The sequence below is a fragment of the Botryllus schlosseri genome, chromosome 15 (genome assembly GCF_051294905.1).
Source record: "Botryllus schlosseri isolate E-star chromosome 15, Bs_hap1, whole genome shotgun sequence".
Taxonomy (NCBI): domain Eukaryota; kingdom Metazoa; phylum Chordata; class Ascidiacea; order Stolidobranchia; family Styelidae; genus Botryllus; species Botryllus schlosseri.
Genome location: NC_137250.1, coordinates 15,553,005 through 15,578,756, shown reverse-complemented (window position 1 = coordinate 15,578,756; position 25,752 = coordinate 15,553,005). Strand labels below are relative to the sequence as shown.

The following is a 25,752-nucleotide window of genomic DNA, read 5'->3' as shown; positions in this document are numbered from 1 at the left end:
CTCAAGAGGTATGCGTGTACAGAATGCAGTAATCCAATGGTCGCAGATGTAGCTCATGGCTTATGCTGATCGCATTTCCTAGACTCGATATCATGAAATTGTCGGAACACGGTCGTAACGCATGTCATTGAAGGTGGTCGAAGTATTGGTACTTCAGTAAAAGTAGAAGTAACTGCGAAATTTTTTACCTAATCACAAATCAAAGTAGCGATTCCTAGACATGTCAAAACTTCTTCAAGTGAAAGTAGAAAATGAAGGTCTGGAATGTACTGAAGTATAAGTAGTTTCATAACGTAGGTTTCACGTTTCACGGCGGCGACACCAATGGGTTGCGGGTTCGAGTCCGACCGCGGTCAATCCCTGAATTCCTACCCAAGTGTTGGAGATTTGTTTATCTATAGGCTCCTCCTCGCCATCTCATCCGTGTAAGCGGTGTGTTATAAAAAACCTGGAAGTGGATCGTGCAACAAGTCGTCTGCTGCGGAATGAAGAAAAATGGTCATGGTGTAAATGACAAACACCATGAATACCACGAACAATAGCAGCAACAACAACGTAGATTTGGACAAGGGTTCGCACACTACCAATTGGTCCTAGGTGGATGATATTCGAAATTTGAAGATTCGTCTTGACGGGGAACGCTAAGACGACTATGACGAGAAAAATTCTAAAAGTTATTGCTTTACCGTGATACAGGGGCTATTTCGCCCAGTTGTAATGGCGATTTCATTCGTGAAAGTGATGTAAATCTATTTCAAAACTACTTTCTACTTAACAAAATCGAAAGTGTACAAAATAAGTGGTTTACTATTAGTTAGAAGTGGAAATAGTCTATAAACATAACAACTTCAGTAAGTAGTACAGGTATAGGCTATAGGCCGGGAAGGGCTGTATACGGCCCGCGACGCGATTTTGTGCGGCTCCCAGACAGTTTCTACATTATAATGTGGTCCGCGGCCACACTCTGCCGCAATTTTCCACTATACTTGCTTACTGCGTCAAATTATAGTGACTGTGGGTTATTCTTTTTCCGGACACAAATAGTAGTGATTATGTTTGTAATTCTTTTGTTCTTTGTGTCCGACATGCAGCTAGATTTCAAAGGACCTGTTCACAACTCTCATCGACTACAGATGTCTCAATGACTTCAACAGCTATCGAAGTACATTACGTTACTAGATTCATTGAATACTGTTTTGGTCTGCATGCTGCAAACTTTAATTTAACATTAGATACGAATAATCCTTGAATAGGTGGATATATACGCGTTTAATGCATCGATTCGGGAATCCGGCCCATCAAGTACTTTTTCTCCATTTCCGGCCCGCCGACTGGAGAAGTTTTCCGCCCTCGGGCTAGACTATAGACATACTTGATACTCCGTTACGTTGAAGTACTCCGTTACTGACCATCTCTGTATTATTCATGTGTTATCCTTGTGAGTTAGCCAGTAGCCACAGCATTTCATTCCAGTTCCTCTGATAACAAGTTCGGTTCACTTAAGAAGTGGGCCGATTTCTAAATTACCTACTTTTCAACTATATTCCTGAACTGCTTAAACGTCACGCAACAGCAACGCCTTTATGACTTACACGTGTTTTCTCATTAGCATTGTAGATTGAAGGAATCTGGATCAATCACTGTTGACAGAGATTAGATAAGGTATTTGGCCTTGTTGCATCTGTATCGACGGCGATGCATTCACCTTTCGCGATACGGATTTTGCGAATAGATCATCAATGTATTATATGGGGAAACAATGATGACGCTTGGCATGCAGCGCATTGAGAAAAACTACATTTTGTTACCAGGTGTATATCGCGATAGGTTGGGGCGATTTTCGTGAGGGAAACGGCGTCATCTGGTATAACCTGGCGCCAGGAGCATGGTACCATTCATGATCCATGATTTGAAAAGCAAAGAGGTCTATTCCACGTATTAGACCTAATTCGTATTGTAGCATACCTGTATTGTATAGTCAAATGAGTCACATTCACAATCTCTAGTCCACATTCCACAATTCCCAAATATGTGTTCGATTAATAAAATTTAATATAATGAATTTCTATACAGCAGAAACATCTAACATTGTGTAACGAAGTGTAAACCGAATTTCTGTCTGATATTCAATTCTTTTAACAACAATCGATGTAGTATCGATCGATCGATAAGAACAATCATCAATAGTACCGCTCAATTAAAAAAGTGTGCGCTGTTTCACGTTGCGTATACCTACATCTAGACCGGGGCACACCATACCATACAAACGCCATACAAACGCGGGTCACAAAGATCTCATAATCTATCGATGTGTTTCCAAGACACAGAGTTCGAATTAGCAATAACTTTTATAAATTCATCGACAGCGTTAGTGCAAACGATCCTGATGTACTATAAAACCCAATTTCCTACGCCCGCGGCCGCAACATTCCTATACGTTGGGGGATTACGAAGACGTGCCCAAGACTATACCAACTAACAAATCTCACTATTTGAAACGAATTACTGGGATTGTTTTCTACTGACTGTAGGCATGTAGATTACATACCGCTACATAAATTTCTTTATGCGGGCCACTATGTAGACAAAATCCATCAATCACTTTGTGTTATCGCAGAAACAATGATTGCAACCGCCTATCCGGATTTCCTTTAAAACAGACACGTATTTGTTGTGAAAACGTGAAGCATCATTTCACCGAGGTTTTATAACCTCAATTCATGTCAATAATTCGAAACCACAATTACTTAGCCAAATAAAGGGGGCCGTTTCGAGTATTTGCGATTCCCGATGAATAGGATACGGGTATTTTGGAGTCGATAATAAGCACTTGTATCGAGTTTTACGAGTAGCTGGATTGAATTGTATCATGGTAACGATCTACAGAAAGGCCCGCAGATTTACATTTCTTTGATACGTATCACAGCATGTTAAAATGACAAGTTCCGTAAACACAGCACAAACATTCAGGAATGAGTGGCCAGATCTTTTGTAGGTACAAATAAACGTTTTGATAACGCAGATATAAGCATTGGTTTGATACTCTGGTATTTATACACACACACTTGATGCGTCTTCGAATCCCTATATTCATATCTGTCCTCAATTGATAAATCCGGGTGGAGTCACACGTACAATGTAAAGGTGTGTTATACCGGTATATGCTTTTAAGACCCGCATGATGGTTAAAACGTATAGCAGTGCACAATATGCATTATGTCTCTGATACGAGCTATATGATAATGGGGTTGATAAGGTGACTTGTTGCAGCTCCACTATTTCAGAGTTTATTTCAAAGTCTGTCATTGGTACACAGAGATTCAGTGGACACACTCTGCTTGTGTTTAGAGTTTAAAATTACTAGAACTTTAGCCCCTCGCGACCTGCTTAGGGCACTGATCCAAGAAGGATATTGACACCCGCCTCTCGATTTACCACTACTGCGTTGACTCAAGAAATCGGTGCTATATGTACTGTACAAACTTTTGGCACGCGTCTTTAGGCGAGACACCACGAAATTCACCTTAGGTCACCAACGTGTCTCCATTTACCCGCGCCAACTGTCACAATACGAATTCAAGTTAGTCGTTACTTTATGGTGTGTATCAGTGATTCTCAAACTGTGTGCTACCTAATGATTCTCAGGTGTGCCGCGAAATATTTGGAGAAGAATTCTATACATCTTTACAATAAGACACGCAGGCAATTATATGCGACTCAAAAGCGCTACAATCGTTTCAATGGTTGATAAATAAGCACATGTGACCAGGACCCTGAAACGCATCATGGCATGTCCGATTAGTAGGGTGGTTTGCCAGGTCATCATTGGGCTGCTATGACTCGAAGAAAGTCTTTGATTTGTTTCACGCTCCTAATGAATCAACTCAAGAACAAGAGATCAATCCTCAAATCATGAGCACATTGTCAGGACTTCAGATTGCACAGCAACACTAATTCTTAGTATTTACTTCAGGTATCGAATATTTAATCCATTTGGAAGGCATCAATCAAGCCATTTTTTTGCACGGGAAGAACAGGTCACTGTCGCAACGAAAAAATGGATGCATTTTTGCTGTCTTCTTTTCAAATCTTCTTCGATGTCGATGATAAGCGAAAAAGCAAACAAAATATTATTGCCAATTTCATCTTCATGGCTATGTGAACAAAGGATTTATATTTTGACTGAAATTAAACGCTGTTAATGAGAGAGACTGCGTGAAATGCGGGTATGTTTCTCAAAAATGCAACTTCGATTCAGTGGGAAACCTATATATATGTTCGCATGAACAAGGATAGCCATTACATTGAAACGGGAAAATATTGTTTTTTGCAACTTTCGTGTAAGTGTGCCACGAGAGTTTATACATATTCTAGTGTGACACAAGCCGAAAAATTCTGGGAACTACTCGTGTATTCGTGTATGTATGCTTAGACCTGTCTGACGAGTCATAAGCACATTTTAGTCGATCACATAATAAACAACAACAATAATATATGCAATGCATTTCGCATATAGCTACTACAATATATATACAAATCATCGCAGCCAGCCATGAACATCAAAACGTAAGCGACGAGACCCACACGTTTCATATCCACACGACGCCCCGCACCTGCCCAAATACCCTTTATGCGCCATCAATTAAAATATCGAGGCCGACGGCAGTCTGAAACACACCATGGCGTAATGATGACAATAATGCGTGACCAAGACCAAGACCAAATGCGAAAGAATCCAGGTTCCAAATTGTGAAACCAGGCGCAGAAAGTCGATACAGTTTGGGTTGACGTTGGTTTGTGTCGTAACAGACTGCAATATGAACTTGCTCACAAAAATCTTAACTATCGATGCGCCAGTGATATGAATGTGAACCCTGTAATCTGAAGTATCAAGTCGAGATATCGAACATTTTGATAAGAATGCATCCAGCCTACTGGCAAATCTTTCTTTAATATTTAATAATATCAGTATCTACAATAATATGTTATATCGAAAATTTACCAATTGATCCGACGTATGTTTAATAAATTCAATTCTTCTAATCCGGCAAGTTTAGGAAACCACAATTCTCGATTGTCATTGCTTGCACCCCGTTAAACCAGAATATTAAGAGATTAGACATGTAACTTCGCTGTAAACAGGTGACACAGCGACAATACATCGGATTTATATATCAGGCGCTCACGGATTCGATATATCTGCGACATAGGCGTATCGAGATAGGTTATTGTTAATTTTAACCATAGTTTTCGCAACGACCTCGTCTTTTGAAGTTATGTACACAGATACAAGTGACCGCATCTGACACGGACAGATACACAGAGTTGCAAAATTGATCTGGATTATCCAAAACTATATTATGCTGTTGAGATATGGTATGCAATAACAACTCTGATAACACCGCCAATTTGCGCTGGAAATACATGGTGAATCCGCGCGGATAAGCTGAGAACAAGGTTAATTTATCAGTGGGACTGATCTTCCGATTCTTCATAATATGCATTGTAAATAATATTCAACCACCAATGCTATAGGTATACGCCAGTAGAATTTTGGGATCATGTAGTCGCAACATACAAATGTCATTCCATTCCCAAGTATTGGCGACTAGAACTCAGTGATGATCAGCCTTTTGACCCCGCGAATCGGTAAAACTTCAAAAATGAACATTAACCCTGAATTTGATTACGAAAAATTGTATGCAACTCAACTGCAACTCAGATTTAGCATTGGAAACTTCATTTAAGCCTACACATAGAACTTGTCCGAAACGAATTTTAGGCTACTTTCAAAGGCAACTTACACCACTGAGACGTACGTCCAGAGCAGGGGTTCTCAACTTCCCTCGTATAACGGGCCGCATTGTAACAATAAAAGACGCCGCGGGCCGCATAACATTATCGCCACGTATATGTGGGCTCCTATTAAATTTAGGCTACTGTAGCCTATGTAACAGTCTTAGACGGAAATTTAGTACATTTTAATGCATTCTGAAGCAATAATGGACAGCGTTCGTAAGTTTGCAGTTGCTGTTTTTTTTTTTGTGACAATATCTATCTTTCAGCCGCGCAAGTAAATCCCTTCATGGAGCGTGCGCATAGCATTCGTTGCAAGTCGGTATATGCACCTTCAAACCTTTCCACCATAGAATCAAACCTCTGTTTCAATGCGTGAGCGAGCAAGTATAAAATTACGTTCAGATTACGTTATTCGTTACAGAGGCCATTATCACTTTGAGCTCCCACGCAGTGATACGAGAAGAAGTCTGGTGTGTGGGGTCATTTCTAAGCAAACCAATCAACCCATCTCATTTTTTCCATGACTGGAGCCCAACACATAGTTACAGAAGTCAGCTTTCTCAAGTTGATGTTTTTCACTGGTCCCATTCGCACGTTTGCCCCGTCAGCATTTACTCTGGAAATATGTCCATGTCCAATCTGATAAAACGCACCTGGATAATTAGCTATGCAATGTGTGTGAAGTCGGTGGATTCGTCCAACCCTAGAGGCTGAAGTAGTCTACGTGGCAACGTGTTTCAGAACACGCGATAAAACATCGACTGAGACTGCGCTGTTACTTTTCTGGTGACGATTGAATCAGACAACTGTAGCTTCGAAATTTGTCAGGTGATGTTGTGTTGGCCTTGCTGCTAAGTTGCAGAAACAGCGAATATTCGCACAGTACGTTGAAGTTTTATAGCAGTCACATCTTCTCTCGCAGATTCTTGGGTTTAGCGATACTCTAAGAATTTTGAACAATGCGTCGGTAACGTCGTCGGCAATTTTAACAATGCCTCGAAATATGGATTGCTGGGCTTGACACCTAGCTAGCAACGTTTTACTTAAGATCAGGCGATATGTATAACTCCAGAAGAAATTATCGTGGTATCATTTTAAGCTTCTACGCTTCGTTACAACGACTGTTCTTCGACAAATATGACACATCGGTCTACCATAACAATACGCTGCCAGTAGCAATTGCGTTCATAATGGAAGATGTCGCGGACCGCAAAATAATCGTCGGAGGGCCGCGGGTTGAGAACCCCTGGTCCAGAGTATACCATCCAGAAAAATACATGCACATTTCTCAATTTAAAATTGATGTTATATTTCTCTGATTAATGGACAATTATTGCAATTTGGAATCGAGATGTAAAATGTAGTATATTTGGACGACCGGCAGGAAACTAGCTACGCACCGGCGGTTGAGAACCACAGGACAAGATCACTAAATTTACATTTTGCATGTCTCGCCTGTATTCAAATATGAAATGAACACGTCACTGCTAGATTCCAGCCAATCCAATGATAATTGAACACCTGCTACGAAGTTTCATATCACATAATGTCCACCCACGTTCTCTTTGCAGGTGAATAAGTCAGTGGCGAGTGGCACCAAATCAGCAAGGTAGCTATTTCGAACGATTTGGGGTGACTCAAGAGTCAAGTGTCAGAATTAGTTGGATCAGGTAGTTGGATGTTTGTGTTTGTGATGAGTCAAAGCTGGCTAAATATTTTTCGTATCACTTCGCAAAGGCGATAAATGCGTTGCAGTCACAAACAAATTCTGGTTTACACTCATTCGAGATCTTGGGAGCTATATATTAAATACCACATGAGTTAAAATCTAAATAGGCCGGGTGGGCGTGATACATGACAGATGCGGCATCAATCGACCAGTTGTATAGAAATCATTATATATAGCAGGGGTCGCCAACTCAAAATGGGTCGCGGGGAACTTTTCAAAATTCCTGGAGGCCGCGGGCCGCAAGAATTCAATATCGAGATTAAAATAGGCAACGCAGTTTAACAACCACTTTTCATAACTCTACGTTAGTACAAATAGTACAATTTTGTGCTCTCTAACATGGGCGACGGGCATAGTCACCACAAAAGAAATAATATTTTATTGTACAAACACATATACAACAAAAAATATCATGATCATCAATAATTTCATTCTATTTTGAACTATGAGCTGCGCACGATACCTGACAACACTCTGTAGCAATTATAACAGAGGTGACCAACCTTTTTTGCTATTCACGACCGCATTTCGATTACTCATGTAGCTTGTAGCCGCATAATGAACTAAATGGGGGCCAAATACCCACGTTAAACTGTTCATGTCCATTGCCGGTATACTCCGGACTAATCTATTTACTCATATCGGTGTACTATGCGCACCGAAATCGTGAGTAGTCAGGTTATGAAGAGCCACAGAGATTAGTTCTGTAGTCGCCCCAAGCGCGAAATTTTTTTCACTTTCATTAGTGAATTTTGTCAATAAATATTAGCATAGTTTGACATATTACAATCAAATATTTATCCTTTCTCGGCCACTGTGATCAGATTCACCGGTAGGGTTGATGCAGGGGGTATATTCGAAAACTTAGGGAAGTTAATAATGCGGTGCTGCATCTTTGTGTGCCAATTCCTATTACTTCCCTTTGTTGCATGCAATTAGTTCTTGACCTCCCATCAGATTTGTCGGCATAGTGGAGATATAGCCTATTTGATTCGCCCAAATGCAGGCCTACCATAGAAACAAATTTCATTCATGATGAGGAGAACACGATTAAAACTTGTATTTCTTTATGGGGCGCATGCATCATTTTCCTTTGCTGTTTGCGTCTGTACTTTGGGACTCAGATTACAAAGTACACTACTATATTAAAATAGAGCGTTGATGATATGTTCGGGTAATAAACTGAACTCAGAACTTGACAATATCCGGAAAATCTTACTTGATAACGGTTACCCTGAACATGTCATCAACCGTGGCATAGAGAGGAAAGTAACGCATTTCAATGCAGAAAAGTCAACAGAGCCTACCGAACGAACAACCAAAGATGTTTACATCCATCTACCTTGGATAGGGCCTATTTCCACCCGCTTTGAAAAGCAATTGATTTCAGCGGTCAATAAGTGTTACGACACAGTGAAGACCAACGTGCTTTTCACGACAACGCAACTGATCCCCGCAACACGTAAAGACGTGCTACCCGCACTTCAGCAAAGCAATGTAGTTTACGAATTTAAGTGCCACTGTGATTGTGGCTACGCGGGAAGAACGTCAAAGCGCTTGCAGGAACGCATAAATCAGCATGTCCCTAGATTCATTAGAACACGCTCGATGAAAAGCTCACCCTTAACTCACCCGCTTAAGATTGATGCGGACCAATCAAAGGCCATAAATTCTGCAATTGGCAAACACTTGTTGGATAATCCCGCCTGTGCGAAAAATTATCGAGACGACAGATTTCGCATACTCGGAAAGGGTCGCTCACACTTTCATTTGTGCGCCTTGGAGTCGACTTTTATCAAAATACACCAGCCAAGGCTGTGTCAACAAAAAGAGTTCGTGTATCATCTAAAAATAGTACATTGAACGCTCTCGTATTCGACATTTCGTGCTGGTGACGTCATATTTTGTGTTACGATTGTTGATATACGCTGTTCTTTCGAATTCTCTACTAGTTGCTGACGATTACCCCTGACGAGTGTCAGCCGAAAATATTCGGGTTCATTTTAATATGAATATACTATTCAATTGTATATTGAAGTTATGTACCTCAAAGAAGCTGTTCATATATTAAAATCGAAAATTAACACGTCTTGAACCGCGCCTAGCGCGAAGAAATTTCAAGAATAAGTCAAACCTCTCAGCGAGTCAATTCGCAAGTTCAATTTGCATATTGACGGCCGCCAACACATCCTAATTGAATTAAGTGTCGACGGCCGAATACTTTCCTTCTACTGCCGCAGATTGGCCACCCCTGGATTAAAGAATCGATATTGGGGTTAGCTAGACACGGTAGCCTACTAGCTGGAAAACTATCTCCTCGTAAAGCATGGTCTTTTGCAGAGCCCGAAATCTCAAGCGCATCAGTCTCGGCAATGGTGGGCCATTGCACGTCAAGGCAATATGCCCATTCATATCAGCAAATTATTCCTCCTTGGAATAATATTACCATGTCGAAGCCGTATTAGATAGTGAGGAATAGTGATATTGGGCATAGTAGAATGGCTTACTGGGAACACCAACAACAATATATTTAAACTGAAATCAGTTTCAGCATTTCAAATGCTTTAGTAAGCGTTATTCCGAAATTTCTTCAAATCATGCCGCGGGCCGCAAAATATGACCTCGCGGGCCGCATGCGGCCCGCGGGCCGTGTGTTGGTGACCCCTGATATATAGTGTGCTTTATCGTGTACCGATTAAGCGGCGTAATTGTACACAGCCGAACAGTAGGCTTACCATATTTTGGAAATCTAAAAAGAGGACACCTTTTCAGAAATTTGAGACTTGCAAAACCGGAGAAGAATTCTCACAAATCGGTGAATTTTTCCCACTTTATGATCGGTTGACTAAAAAAAAAGGTCAACTTTCCCGCTCAGAGCCCAGAGCCCAAAATGCCGTTTCTTCCTCCACATTGCTGGGTGGTTGACTAAAAAAAAGGTCATCTTTTCGCTCAGAGCTTAATTTACAGCATATCAATCCATTTTGCTCTAAATATGACCTAGATTTTCAAAAAAAGAGGACAAAATCTCAAAAAAGAGGACAAAAGGGCGTCCTCCGAGGACACTTTCAAAAAAGTCAAAAAAGAGGACAAATCCTTCTAAAAGAGGACGTATGGTAACCCTACCGAACAGATATGAATCGAATCATTTTTGTAAATACTCATTTTGTTTATATACTCTACCCATTACTTTCTGTTTAGTGCGTGGGCTGATGTTGTAAAACAAAATGCGTGACGTAAACACATTTATAATTGTATCAGTCCGCCATTTCTGTCACACTACCAGCAAGTGAGAATTCGTTATAACACTGGGCCGAAAAGTCGGATTGCACAGTTACCTTTCCACCGCCGGTCGGTCCTGTAAACTAAAGCTTCAAACTCTACCCAATGCCAGAGTTCTGACTTGAGTTCATAAGTTTAGGGATAAGCGAACAGTTGGTATTGGATAATGCAATCCGGTTTCGTTCCAATTCCGCAGAGACATGATTCCGTCTATCTGGTTACGGCTCCGAAAACTGTTTCTACTTATACATTCGCATCGTATCATTGTATGTGTAACTGTCTGTATCTGTCTTCTGTACACTCACGCGTAGTGTCATTCTAGTTACATAAATAGACAAAGTGGAAAACTGTGTCATTGACGGGATATATCACACGGCAGATTACCTAGATTCCTTTGGACACACTGCGTAAGTTGTGGTATAATCCTTGGCCCGGCCCCCAATTTTAGCTTTATTGGTGATGATGGCGTCACAAACGCCTCCAGCACGACCAGTATGACGTGAAATAACGCTTTCGCTAAATTTTCCGGGTTACCGGTATCGGTCCACAATACGTTTTATGTTGCAGTTAGAGGCGATTGTCTTGCGTACTGGTGTGGTTGCGTGTCTTGTGCACTCACAAACAAATAGCTGCCCCGTAATACGACGATAGTTTGAGCAGTCGGGAATGAAGACAAAAAGGTTAGGAACCACTGCACTAGAGTGGCGTTGCCGTTGCTATTTTCAATTTACGCTTCATTAATCCGACCAATTAAAAATCCTACGCCACGGCTGCTGCAAATTACCAGAGGGTAATAAACACATGGATTTTAGGTCTGCGACAAAGAAGATATAGAAAAAGGTTTCACAGACTTCGCCAAGTAATAGTGCCACCAGCATTTCCATTGTCATTGCTCATAGTATCACCAGGGCTTTTCAACTACGATGACGTTAACAACGAAGTCTCAGCACAAGTCCCCTCTCAGACCAACTCGAAGGCGGCAATCGCTAACGTACAAATGGAGGTCAACACTCATCAGCCCGTAGGTTAAAGGTACTTACATTGGTAGCGAATGACATTAGCGCTTTGAAATGAGCACGGCACAGAGTGAAACCGGAATAAATCACATCTCTCGCTAAGATCCCAGTAACGCGCAAGGGAGACGATTGTCACCTTCCGATGAGATTTTATTTCGCAAGACATTGTCACGTTCGAATCAAAACGCGAATTGGCCTCCACTTTCCACGCAAACGACTGTTACGTCATAGATCTTATCTGTCTCATCGACAAACCATCACTGATAATACGCTGTTGGTACTGTTCCGGCGAAGAAAATTGTGTTTCCCAGTCTGAGCAGGCAATTTGTTGACACTTGGTTACAATGCCATGTTATGGTGACATATTAATCTCACTAATTTCAGCGATGTAAGTTTATATAACTTCAGTCGGACATGGCAATATAATATAGCGTGCACGGGGTCAGGTCTTTTCAGTAAAGGCACGAGGTGGTGTTTCAATCACGACCTTAAAACACAATTATATGAGGAATAATCGTAACCAAGTTACCCCCATAGCCACATGTTACCCCCATATGTTCGCACACTTTAGGTTTACTGTACCATATTACATCAAAAACCTTACTGGCCTAATTATGTTACATCTTGAATGTATTTCCGAATACCTGACATTGCTATGTAACACATTAGTGTGAAACAGATTTCAATTAGCACGTTTAATCACGTCTAAATTATTCTTAGAAGCTACTGTTATCGGAATAATTGCTTGTTTCAATGGTACGATTAATTATGTCGAAAACAGAACGACACCTAAATTATCAGCGATCACGCAATAATACAGATACGTCTCCATCAATTGTCTCGAGCTATTGAGATCCCACTTGTTGCCAATACGAATCAAGGATGAAAACCGGAATCTACAGGCGGGAATAATGAAAGTCAAGACCACCTGCATATTATGTGGTCGTTCGGAACCATATCATCAGCGATAAAACACTTCCTATTAGTCTGTGTCCGTGGTGAGTTAATGTCTAGAATCAAGAGCAGCAATAAATTTTCGGAATAGAAATTAGGATCCCCGTCTCCAAAATCCGCGTCGGATCCAAATGAAACCTCGCTAAGCACATACGCAAGTCGACAACGATCTTCACAAATAAGAATAAGTCGCCTGGACAACATATCTTCAATGGGATCTGACAGTGAGTCGTCGCACATCTACACCGATCTTTGTTTACGGTTAGTCCAACAACGACATTGATAAAAAAGCGAAATCGGCTTAAAACATTAATCATTCCGAATACCGCGCCGTGACGTGCGTTATCTGCTGAATGCACTTATTTAGACCATGTTAGATGATAATAGACCTTACCTTACAAAGCCGTGCGCCGATATATCTAGTAACACAAAGCCATGCGCCTTAAATTGAAGACGGGGTACAGTTGTTGGGGTACATAACGGATTTTATGACGCGGCCAATTGAAGCCGCCGAGATTTCCCTGGTCAAAACTGGAAACACCTAATGGCGGCGAGGAAGTAAAACGTCTCTGTTCAAAAGGTAAATGCGCCCACATAATCCGATAGCCGAGACGTTTCTTGCGCTGTAAATTCGGGATTAAAATCAAATAATTCAGAATTCCAAGAGAAATCGTTTACCTTAGCGGTAGGACAAACTCGAAAAAGTGATACGGATAGGATTATCCTGCCCACGAAAAATTGTCAGTGATCTCGGAGTAAGATTTACGCCACTCTTTAATCATGCTGCGCCATATTCAATCGAAAAGTTAATGCTCGCAGACAGAAAAAAATCGCTTGTATTGTGATTTTTCGCCTAACTCACCGTGCGGTGTTTTGGCGAGTTACGGTGAATCTGCGAGAGATTTTTGATAATGATTACAGCTTACCGGCGAGTGAGATTGTCTATAATGACCTGATAATCACGTAAAGTCGCTTTCCTAGTGTAGCTCGTTCCAAATAAGTATATATTTTTGCATCAACAACAATTTACTTGAGTCGAGAGTTGCAAACAGCTGGAGCGTATGTTATAGCTCTCTCGAGCGTGAGATAAGAATTGTGAATGGAGAAGATTAGGGTCGCTGTTCATATACAGGAGTTTGCTACATAGACGAGAGCGCTGAGACTTGGTTGTCGTGTGAAGGGTACCATTGCGACTCAAGGGTTTAACTTTGCCATTGAAATTAGGAGCTCGAACCCTCTTGAAATTTGTACTTTCCCAGACTTTTTTCTATCGACAAACTTATCTAGAAATACGCAACGAATATACCTCATTATCCGGATACAGAAAGATGGAAAAGGACGGAACTGCCAAGTCAAGCGCCGAGAATCAAGCAATTTTTTGCCGCAAGGCAACGCGACATACGCTCGGTAAAGACGCATCATTATTATTCACTCTGACGGTCACTGTGTGCCTTGGATGTATCGTATTCGCTGTCGTTGCGTTTGAGCAAATACACAAACTTAAAAATGAATTGGAGATAGTAACAACGAACGATGTGAAGACTAGAGCAGAGATGTCTTCGAAACATGCGGATGTTATGAAACAATTGGAACTTTTAAAAATCGCTTGCGTCGATGACGTAGGGGTCAAGCTCAGGCGTGCTCTGAAGAGAGGCACAGCGGAAACAAATAACCGATCTAAAAGATCGAGCGACAATTGTGCCTGTCCCCCTGGGCAAAAAGGCGAAAAAGGTGAATCTGGCCTGTTTGAAGTGTATGCCGATGCTGCTAATGCCAAGACAAAACAAGTTGATAACCTTGAGCCGGGATCACCACAGTCAATTACCGCTGGTTCCGATGTTGATAAGCGATCTTTGGATAGCATAAACTGCGCTCAGGGATATCTCAATCGCGATTCCGTCATCATCAAAAGAATTGACGAAAGAGATTGCTATCGTCCTGGTCCCCCTGGCCCGCCCGGAATTCCAGGAAGGGATGGCGGAAAAGGTGAGGCTGGAATTCCCGGTGAGAAAGGTGCCGAAGGACCGACTGGTGCCAAGGGAGAAAAAGGTAACAATTACTTAGCCGAAATCGACTCGCTAGATGGGGTCAAGATAGCTTTACCTGGGCCACCAGGACCTCCAGGACTGCGTGGCCCTCCTGGACCTTCGATTATCGGCGCAAAGGGGGAATGTGGAGAGAAGGGGGAGAAGGGAAACTATGGGTTGCCAGGAATCGCTGGCCCATCCGGTAACAAGGGTGAAAAAGGCGAAGACGGAGATATTGGACCAATAGGGCCGGCTGGTCTGCCTGGAAAACATGGCGCCAGAGGGAGACGTGGTCCAAGGGGGAGACGGGGTAGGCGTGGACCAAAGGGGGAATATGGGGCACCCGGTCTAGATGCCCCTTGTCCCCTCGGAAAAGATGGACTCCCAATAGCGCAATGTTGGGTCAAGAGATAGAGTAATCGCCCTTGAGATGGGCACTCGAGGTTCGTGACATACATAACAGAATGTGGATGGTACTGAGACATGAGGCGTAATTCACAATGTAAGTCAACACACTATCGCGGCTTTATCATCAACAATGGTTTATGTCAACTTCGTTTACACAAACGCAAACTGTTTTGATTTTAACAAGACATAAAAGATATTAAACGGCCATTTGAGACTTAAGTTGGAGAGGTGTTTACGACTGCTAAGTTTCAAAATTGTTTTTATGGAGAGTTTACGTATCACGGGGGATTTTCTTAAACATCAACCACATGTGCCTCACCCATGACCAGTTAGAAACGCGTTCACTCTTTGATCGATATCGCTGTCTGTGGCATAATACCTCTGATAATACAGGCAGTACTACTGACTTACTTTATCTCTCAACACGTCAAAAGTATAGTCATGAAAATATATAAGGGAATAACGTCGTTAGGCGATAGGAAACTGTGACCTCTAATAAAGAGGCCGCTACATCTGACATCATCCAATACATCTATGTGTCGGGTTACGATCATGGTCAAACTGTAGATGCTATTATTTAATTGTTGAATATGTATTATGATGATGAGAAACTCACAGTATTTTCAACATTTTCATGACATTATTTCTTTTAATTGTTCCGTGCATTTCCGAACGAACTGCTGCACTAAGAACTACTAAGATCCTTTTTGTTTCCGGTCAGAAGCTTTCAGAAATAAATTGAACGATGCATACGTTTTACCTGCCATATAGGCTACAAACTATATGTCAGTCATGGTTAGCACTAACCAGCAACCATCAGAATTTGATTGAGTATTATATACTCAGCGGTCGAAGGAACAACAGGTATAGTGACTAGTTTCAGTGCTTGACAAAGTCTACAAAAGGAAGGAAACGGAAATGTAATGTTATACGGTAGTAGTCGTTGAGGGTATAGGCCTACTCAAGCACAAGCTGAGATTTCAACACAGATGATCAACATGTATGCTTTGTTACTCAAGTATAATGAAAAACAATGCCTGGAATTTTCTCTCAATCGTAAGTAGAAGTAGCAATTTCCAAGACGTCAAGTGGAATTGGAAAATGAAAGGTCAGAAAAGTACTCAAGGCAGTAGTTTCGAAAAATCAATTTGGTTTGTTTGTCTGTTTGTTTTGTGGCCTTCAGGGTGTTTGTCGGCTACTATGGTCATTTACACCTGGCCGGTATTCTTTTATCTTTATTCCGTAACTGCCGACTTATAGCACGGCCCACTTCTAGGCTTTTTATAACGCACCGCTTACGCTGATGAGGTTGCAAGGAGTTTATTTCGTCGAGGGTTTGGTAAACTTTGGAAGACAGTTCATCGGTGACTTTCTACAAATTAATGCGCGGTGGATCGACAAATTCCCCAGTCCTCTTCCGATCCGGCTCCTGTCCAAATTTAAAAAATATCCCGCCGAAATCCTTCCCAACTATGGATAAATTTTGCACATTACTGCTTATTATTACCCAGAAAACGTACTAAATCGGCCCCGATCCAAGTCCGTCTTTACCAACAAAAGTAGGCTAAGAATCACATTCTAAGACCTAAAAAGATAACACTATTTTCAAGTTACAATAAGAGAAATAGTTATGGGAAATCTTTACAGATATTGCTAATAGGTTGATTTTCCGCGTTGGTGCCTGAAATCCGGGTTTACAAGGACAGTTTGCGTTCGGTTGGCCTTTCATTTAGTCAACCTCCGCGGCAGTTCCAGAAATAGCCGATTTTTACATGTATTTTGTGGCGATTTTTTTCGTCGTTTCTTGATAGTCGCCTGACACTCAAAACAAAAGGAGGAGACGGATTGCGAAAAGAGGACAGCTGCGCGTCCTCGGAGGACATTTTATTTCTATTAAAAAAATACGACATACGACGTCCCTACAGTTGTTATGTTGTTGAAATGTGGTGTTGGAAATTGGAATTGTGACGTAACGTGAAGTCATAGGCTCGTGTTCACGTTCACGTCCACATCAAACCTTTTGTAAAGGTAAATCGACTCCAAGTTGAAATAAATCATCAAAATAAATAAATAGAAAGTCACTATCGAAGAGCTTCTTGGAGTTACAGAACTTCAATATAGTATATTCATATTGAAATGAACCCGAATATTTTCGGTTGACACTCGTCTCTCGTCGGCTGACACTGTACAATTTCTGGCAATCCAAAAGTTATCTTCCAGATCGCAGAATTTACTGAATCCGGTCTTGATCGAAAGCTACTGTCGCTCCGATTTCGTAATTATAAATTTAAATACTATCAGGCACTGATTCACTTAGAATCCGCCCTCCACGTCTGAAATATCGGCATTGTCCGAACAATCGGAGAGTCGCATCGGATCATTGTTATAGTCATTGTCTTGCGGCTATCCGATCGTTCTGAACAATTTACGATTTAGATGTTGAGGGCGATTTTCCGTCGAAGTCTGAAGTCTGACCATATTTTAATTTATATTTTTAGAATCAGTGCAACTGTAGCTTTCTATCAAGACCAGATTCAGTAAATTCTGCGCTCTGGAAGATAACTTTTGGGTTGCCAGAAATCCTACAGTAGCTTACGCAAAACAATTCTGAATCCAACCTCAGCGAAGCGGAACAAAGCTGCAAAAACGGTCGTTACCATTCCATGTTTATATTCTATAGTGCAATGCACTATTTTAGATAGTTCACGAATCCACTAATATTAACAACACGAAGAAAAATTGTACATTGAACGCTTTATTGTTCGAAATTTCATGCTGTCATATTTTGTGTTACTAATGTTGATATCCCTGAGCCAGGGTTCATTTCAATATGAATATAATATCATAGCCTTTACCACATTATAGAATGTAAACATGGAATGGCAACGACCGATTTTGCAGCTTCGTTCCGCTTCGCTGAGGCTGTATTAGGATTTGCGTAAGCGACTGTAGGATTTCTGACAATCCAAAATTTATCTTCAAGAGCGCAGAATGTATAAAGGCTATGATAATATTCAAAAGTCACTTTCCTGTCTTGATCCGCATCGGGCACTCGTTAAAAATGTGAATTCGGATACGATCCTGTTTCGGAAAACCCTGCCGGTGAGGTATAATGCAGATATTCGAAGAGTGTGATCCGTTCACCTATATCATCATCATTCATCATCATTGGTTTATTAGCAATTTTTATCAGTTCAATACACCACAAAAATGCGATACATTGGTATAGATAGGAAGATGTCGAAGCGACATGGAGTAGTCTATGGAATCAGACTCCCACCTTGGCCGATGTGATGTAAAGAGGAGGCAGGCACACTGAATGAAAAATAAAAGAAGATAGTATAGAAAAAAGCAAGCGACAAAAACTTGGGTGGCATGTCATGGAAGGCGAGATCGATAGGTCAGATCGTGGTCCGGAAATCTTGAGGCTGGACTAGTATTTATTTAGTAGTAATTGCTTGTATTTCGACTTGAATGTGGACATGCTCGTCGACTGTCGGATGACCGGTGGGATACTGTTCTACACGTCAGGTCCGGCATGATATATTATATCATATATATCATTGGCCTATAATATATATCATTGCATACCAAAATTAATCTCGGCCATTTGAAATGTAAGACTATAGATAACTAACCTACTAATCTACGATTATTTATCTATAGTATGGCCATATTAGCTATGGTAAGACATAAAATACTCGGACAAATCGAACAAATATCCGGACGCTCTTCTTTTGGATATGGCTCATTAGTCATCGCGCGAATTTCAAGATCAAAACATAGAAAATACTTTTTTGAGCGGACTGTTCTTACCTGCTGTTATGGCAATGTTCCGGCGTCTGTGTTGGAGATAATTTGTTATTTGTACAGACAGAAGCTTTTATACTTTATGTACGGCACGGTAGGCTTACTACATTTGACTGCTGACAAGAAGCGAGAATGGCTACGTCAAAAAGACGAAACGCCAGAAATAAAGAGAGTATATCCATCGCCGATCCACCGGTTGTTTCAAACGAAGAAATTATTTTTCAGACGTGGCAAAATGAAGGTGGGACATGTATTGTATGAATTAGTCCTCTTCACCTTCATACATAGCCAATATAACTTAACTGTGGTTGACCTAAAGCTGCTAGATCATTTCATCGCTCTATCAAATATGTCGGACCATAGTATGGAACAGCATTTCATTGGCTATATATCATTCAAATCGTCACATGCCATCTCATTTTTCGTTTTGTCTTTACCGTACCGTATGTCATCTTCGGTTACTTTTCATTCAGTGTACATGTCTCCTCTTTACTTCGTAAGCTATATAGGCCAAGGTGGGTGTCTGATTTCAAAGACTACTCCCAAGTCATTTCGGCACCTCATCATTTCATTGTATTGCAATATTGTGGTGTATTGATTGGATAAAAATGTAGTAATAACTGAACTGAACTAAGCAATACTGGTATATTCGGTATACTGTGTCGAATAATATGTATAGGCATGATACTGACTAAGGCGGTGCGCTTTCTTTTTACTGACTCTATTCCATTCGTCTTGCTTTCAAGTGGAAAGAGATCACCAAACATTGAAGAAATCGCTGGCGGTTGCAAAAAAAGATTTCCTTGCAGAGATCGATTCGCTTATCAAAAACACCAAGCCCGAAATATTGAACATGAAAATGTGCGACTTCAGGAAACTTACATTGAGACAAAACGAGGAAGCGGCAACAACAGAGAATAAGGAGAATGAGGAGACTATTTCGGAAACAACAGATATTGGCAGTGATGAACAGGTCAGCCGGGTATGTTACACTTGGACGTTACAGCTACTTGATTGATATAAGCAGTGTTGCTTTACCATCCTGATTTTGAAAGGCTATATATGTGATGAGACCACATCATCCTTAGGCTCAGATTTGTCCTCATTTTGACTTGTGTCCTTTTCAGCCAATTTATACTCATCTCGGCAAAGACGCCGTCATTATTATGCTTTTTTACCAATATCTCATGACATGATGAAACAAAGGTACTCACATGGAGATACTCGGATTACGTTATGGTGGTGCAATAAACAAGGTCGAACCGTGAAGTACAGCCTCTTACGAAACTATAACCGATTGATGAATTCAGCTGAATTAGGCCTGCAATACACATCTAGTTTTTGCTTCTCATAAGGCTAAATCTTTGAATCTGATTGAAATCCACTAGCGTAAAACCGTTAGTCGTGACAATTTGTAGAGGAAATTCAAATGTATCAAACGATGCTTTAAAGGTGAGTGTTTCGCACACAGCAATATCTGCACTGCGACATTAGCCTGTCAGCCACAGGAAAGACTGCTTTTTCTAATCACAGTGATATCCAAAAGACAAGAAGTGTTTTATAATGATTAATTGAAGCCAGTTGGGGGAGTTGCTCAAGCAGATTGTTTCTTGCAGAAAGTATATAATGTGATATGTCACGGCTCGTGTACAAAGTGGGCCTATGTCCAACACTACTGCTGTAATCGTGAATCTTTATGAAATATATCAAGAGCAAGTGTCTTGATGCAAATGTGTTTGTGAATTGCATTGGCTGACTGCCTATAGAGAGCGCCAGAAACGGGGGCTGGTTATTTGAATGATTTGTCGATAGTGTGTCTCATCCGTCTCAGATAACTACCATGCTGTGATACGAAAATCTTCATTTCAATACAGTAGTGTTTACTGAACTGGAACGTTAGCTTTCCCCTAGCTAACGCACCGATGATGCCTCTTTCCGTCACCAATGTTCGAATACTTAGATTTAGAAGTTGTTTAACTGTGTCATGAATAACTCTTTACTCGCAGAGCCACCCAGATGTTCTCTCGAACGTCGAATCTTTGATGACACAGTGTATCGGGCCAGGAGGTGGTGAGTACATACTTTGTGATTATTGTAATGTGCATTTTTGGTATTGAGTGACATGTACCATGTCCTGGTCCTAACGTCTCAGAACAGTTTCTTTTACAAAAACAGCGTTCTTTGACTAGCATCGCACGATGTGTTAAGGCTTGTGACCTTGCCTGTAAAAATCAGAGTGGTGTTTTTGACATGTCCTAATACTTTATTGGGTCTACTCCGATGCAGAAATGGTGTTTGTTTCTGAATATCTGCAATTTGCCGCACTGTTTGTATATAGTATTTAAGCACTGCCACCAAAATCAAGACCAGAAAACTTATCAATACAGTATACTATCTGTGAAGTGCAATCGTCATCGATTTCCATATGGAAACATACGGTACTTTATAAGCGTTAGTCATAATTTCCATCTAGCGATGTCGTGAAAGTGAGATATAACTTGTTCTTCAGATAAGACCCTCAAGGTGGCAACGGTGAAAAGAGCCGCATCAAAGAGGAAAAAGAAAGTGGTGAGCCTTGCACATTTGTCTTACCTGTGTTATCTAAAAATCTAGTAGTAGTTCTCGACCTTCGCTTGCTCGCAAAGCAATTTAGGATCTGGAGAGGGGGACACTTTTTACAAATCATAGCAGTGTTGGGATCACGTCACTACCTTCGAGTCACGAGTCATCTCTATCAATTTTCGGAGGTGACTCGAGTCAAGTCAAGTCACGAGTCAAGTCAACTTGAATTTTCCGAGTATGAGGGATGGTTCAAAGTGCATGCAAAAAGGTTTTGTATCGCCCACGCACGCGTAGAACTGCTAATAGAATACATGGGTACCCGCATATCTACAATGCTACAGTCTGTTATTTATCAGCCAAAACCGAATTCGAAGCCTCCAGAAGTTAAAACAAATTGATATGGTACAATACACTACCCAACCCACCTCGTAAAGGTGAGCACTGCGCAATGTAAACACTGAACCGCCTAAGAAACAGATACGATGCTGTTAGATTAATGTACTACTACTACTACGACAGCATAAACTGTGATCATTTTGTTTGTGATGCAACAATGGAGGATCGTTCAAACGTACAATCAGTGAACGACTGGAGGACATTTTCGATTTACTTAAAATGGAGGACAAATCTTCCTAAAGGAGGTCATATGGTAACCCTATCCTGTGTGATATTATGGATATTTTGCTCTTGCTATGGCTGCTTCAAGTAGCACCGTAGTCTGCTACCTTTTCACATCCAAAAACTCTAGCCCTTTGAACGCTTGCACATATTTCCGATCGCAGAATCCAAGAGCTGCCCTAAAGACACCAAGCCACGCCATGTTGTCTGCAGATTGGAGAAGCACACCGGCTTTCACGCCTCAGTTACGACCGAGGTGTTTAAATCCTATGGACATAGATTGAGGCCTCGCATTTGTTGATCCGCAATGATTTTCAGGAAGAACACCACGACGCCATTGACTGCCGTCAGGCAAGCCGTACCTGACGACTATAAAGGGTTATCTTTCAAATTTGTGGCCGTAAACGATCGAGGCAGTCCGGTCGCTCCGGCTGAGGTGAGATGTGTGCTGTGCTGTACAGTTTTTCAATCAGTTCCATAATTCTGTATGTTTCGCGACGTTATGGCGTGATATGTTGCTATTCATTGGGGAACACATCCATAGCCTCACTGGTGTGATTTTCTCGGCTATTGAGGTAGTCCGTACTTTTCATTTTTCGAATTTGGTTTACCTGCTTGCGCGATTTCCTTGAGTGGTTTTGAATTTAGGCTACTTCTACTTCACAGTTTTTAGTGTCTGGGTAAAACTAGGCCCAAGACACCCACTCTTGTACGTACGTACAAATTTATGTTGATACTTATAATTCTGCATGATTAGGCCTGCCAATGACTACTGCCTCTGCTCTGAGAAGCCATGTTCTGATTTCGTTTTCAACTTGTTTATGGGTGGAGAATACGGTATGTCCCTAGAACTGAGGTGATTGTGTGACTCTGTGATCCACAAGTGTAAAGACCAAAGTGGATGCCATAGCTTGATTTGATCCTCACAATCTGGTTTTCGATCTGCCTGAACAGATATCAAATTTGAGTCTCTCGACTATCAAATGAAATCTTTGGATGAAGGTATATATATATCGACTTTTCAATTAGATAAAATAAAAAAGGGCAAAAGAAAACAGGAGACAAAAGAACATCGAGATAATCAGTTTTGGGCTCGTGCTAAGCGTCTCCAACGTAGGCGGTCGTGGGCGTCTTCAAGCGACAGCCCGCGTTGCGCTAGATCAGTCTCCATTGTCGAGCGCCATGTTCTCCGATTCCAGCCACCTCTGCGCCATGGCTCCGTGGGAATGTGATTGATGATGGCGGCGGCTGGTTGCTCGTCTTGATGCCGCACTAGATGGCCGATTAGGCGGAAGCGTCGTTCAGCTGCCAGTAGACGGCATGGGACCGTTCCTGTGAGTTCTCGCAATGCGTTCGTAGATATATGCTCCGGATGGTGAATGCCGAGTGCATAGCGGAGGAGTGCGTCGTAGTTAGCGTTGAGCGTCTTAGCCAGCTTCTCTGTCAGCGTGAGTGCCTCTATTCCGTAAAGAACCTGCTCGACAGTGGCACGGAAGATGCGGGTCTTGAGCTGGGTTGAGGCACTTGAATGGAAGAGGCTATGTAGCCGTCTTGCCACGCCCCAGGCCTTTGCTCGCCTGGCCTTGAGCGCTTTTCCAGAGTCAGCGACGTCAATACCGAGGTATACAAAACTCGTTACATATTTGAGATCGATATCTCCCAGTTGAATTGGTGTCGCGTTCTCCGGTAGAGCTGGTATGGCCAGAACCTCAGTCTTCTTAGCGTTGATCTGAAGGCCAACAAGAGCGGCGGCGGCCTCTAGCTGGTTAATGAGGCGCTGTGCCGATGCAGTGTTCGGGGCAAGCAGGGCTAGGTCGTCTGCGTAGGCAAGAATACCTACGTGGATTGCCTCGCGAGTCGTACGCGTGCGCGTTCCTTGCCGTGGCCGCCATTCAAAGAAGTTCGTAGTATCCGGGAAGGCCGTTCGTAGCACGAAGTCAAGGATGACCACGAACAAGAATGGTGCCAGGGTGTCACCTTGAAGCACACCAGCCGAAGTGTTGAAATCTCCGCTTGGGCGGTCATCTGTTCGGAGTCGCGCTCGTGTGTCAGTGTAGAGGGCCATAATGGCGTACGTTATCACCTCAGGAATTCCATAGAATCTGAGGATCTCCGCCATGGCTGGGCGCGAGACCGAGTCGAAGGCTTTCGCGAAATCAACGAAGACAGCCACAAGGTGTCCATTCCCATTATAGTGAATTAATTACTTTGAGATTTTGGTAGCTTTCGTACCTTATTTAACACCAGCTTGCACGATCTTTCGGAGCGCCACTTGTTCACCAAGTGTTGATAATTAAACCCGGAATACGATTCAGTTGTTACAAGCCGAGTGAATTAGCTCAATAAGCCGACGAACCTGTGTTTAAGTGTTTATATCTCTCGAAAAATATGTCCCCGGGGTTAAAATTGCCAAAGTAACCGATTAACGTATAGGTCAACGTCAGTAAGATAATGACTGTCTGAATAATGCAACCTTGTCTTCACAAAAACATACAGCCTTTACAGTTGATATGTCTGCCTAACTAATCAGGACTACGCGATATTATTCTTGATTGTATCTTAGAGATTATGATGTGGAGATTATGCAGTCCTCACTCACTCCTCAGTCCAGGGCATTATAGGCATTAGAACTGTGCTTCATTGCAGTGACATTGTGTTGATTGATACTGCTGATTAGGCGGTGACCTGAAATATTTTCCACCGTTGTGCCTGTACAGAACCTCAACGGGGGAGTTCCGTCTTGTACCTTACATTGTATATATACTTCATCAGCTCGTAAGATTGGAAATTGAGTCGACTAGTGAATCGTGCAATTTGGTTTTCCACGCTCCACAAATCTGATCACAAAGAATCTCAATTTTTGGATTGGGTCACAGCACTGTGAAATTCGGATATTGGCCGGGTCACGGTTCAAACGTCACTAGGTACCCCAACCAAATCGACACGTCACTCTGTGTTATGATATGAATCGCGATTCGCAACTGATGTAGTCCTATATGTTGCTTTGCTTTTTCAGTTTCAATGCCCCGATTTGATGCGCAAGCTCGATCGCTTGGCAAAAGACGCAGACAAAGCATTTGAAAGCGCAAGAAAGAAGTGATCTTGCCGGATCATAGAGCTTTTTTATTCATAGTAATATTTCTTTTATGAAATTACGTAATTTCAAAGCATCACCTGTCTCGTGTTGATTGTTGTAAGTTTCATGGGGGATGAAAGCAATTGGCAAGTTGGCTCGGCAACAGTCTACTTATAGGTCATTAAGGTAAAATTAACTTAAATTTATTGTATGACATTTTTAGCCATACAGAGCAGCTAAAAAATAAAGAATCTTTGGTCTCAATTTGAAGTTGATGAAGCTGTCAGTGAAGTGACTTTTTTAGCCTTACTTACATGCCGAAAGACGGAGGATGATTCTGCTGAAAAGGCGAAATCTGAATTGCCTCTCAATAGTGGTGTCACAAATTCAATACCGGTATTTGTGGCATAAGGGAGATCATAAATGCTGCTTTGCAGTTCAGAATATGTCAAATAGTATAGAGCCCTTTCATTG

The 25,752-nt window shown here is 41.7% G+C and overlaps 2 protein-coding genes across 3 annotated transcripts; both read left to right on the top strand.

Moving 5' to 3' along the window:
• The first annotated feature begins 13,898 nt into the window (after positions 1 to 13,898).
• On the top strand, positions 13,899 to 15,962 carry LOC145457799 (uncharacterized). The gene has a single exon (XM_080336085.1). The coding sequence runs from the start codon at positions 14,106 to 14,108 to the stop codon at positions 15,216 to 15,218; it is 1,113 nt and encodes a 370-aa protein (XP_080192211.1). The 5' UTR covers positions 13,899 to 14,105; the 3' UTR covers positions 15,219 to 15,962.
• Positions 15,963 to 19,010: 3,048 nt separating this feature from the next.
• On the top strand, positions 19,011 to 25,375 carry LOC145457308 (uncharacterized). 2 transcript variants are annotated; one of them, XM_080335501.1, is made up of 7 exons: positions 19,011 to 19,263; positions 19,769 to 20,004; positions 21,029 to 21,092; positions 21,532 to 21,590; positions 22,367 to 22,458; positions 22,521 to 22,638; positions 25,219 to 25,375. In XM_080335501.1, the coding sequence occupies exons 1-7, from the start codon at positions 19,155 to 19,157 to the stop codon at positions 25,300 to 25,302; spliced, it is 762 nt and encodes a 253-aa protein (XP_080191627.1). In that variant the 5' UTR covers positions 19,011 to 19,154; the 3' UTR covers positions 25,303 to 25,375. The 2 variants fall into 2 exon arrangements, with proteins under 2 accessions (XP_080191627.1, XP_080191628.1); XM_080335502.1 differs by having other exon boundaries at positions 19,012 to 19,263; positions 19,769 to 19,995.
• The last annotated feature ends 377 nt before the right edge of the window (positions 25,376 to 25,752 follow it).

Coding starts and splice junctions, on each gene's coding strand:
- LOC145457799 (XM_080336085.1), top strand. CDS start 14,106: ATGGAAAAGGACGGAACTGCCAAGTCAAGCGCCGAGAATCAAGCAATT.
- LOC145457308 (XM_080335501.1), top strand. CDS start 19,155: ATGGCTACGTCAAAAAGACGAAACGCCAGAAATAAAGAGAGTATATCC. Junction 21,093..21,531: donor GTGTATCGGGCCAGGAGGTG/GTGAGTACATAC, acceptor CTTGTTCTTCAG/ATAAGACCCTCAAGGTGGCA. Junction 21,591..22,366: donor CAAAGAGGAAAAAGAAAGTG/GTGAGCCTTGCA, acceptor TTCCGATCGCAG/AATCCAAGAGCTGCCCTAAA.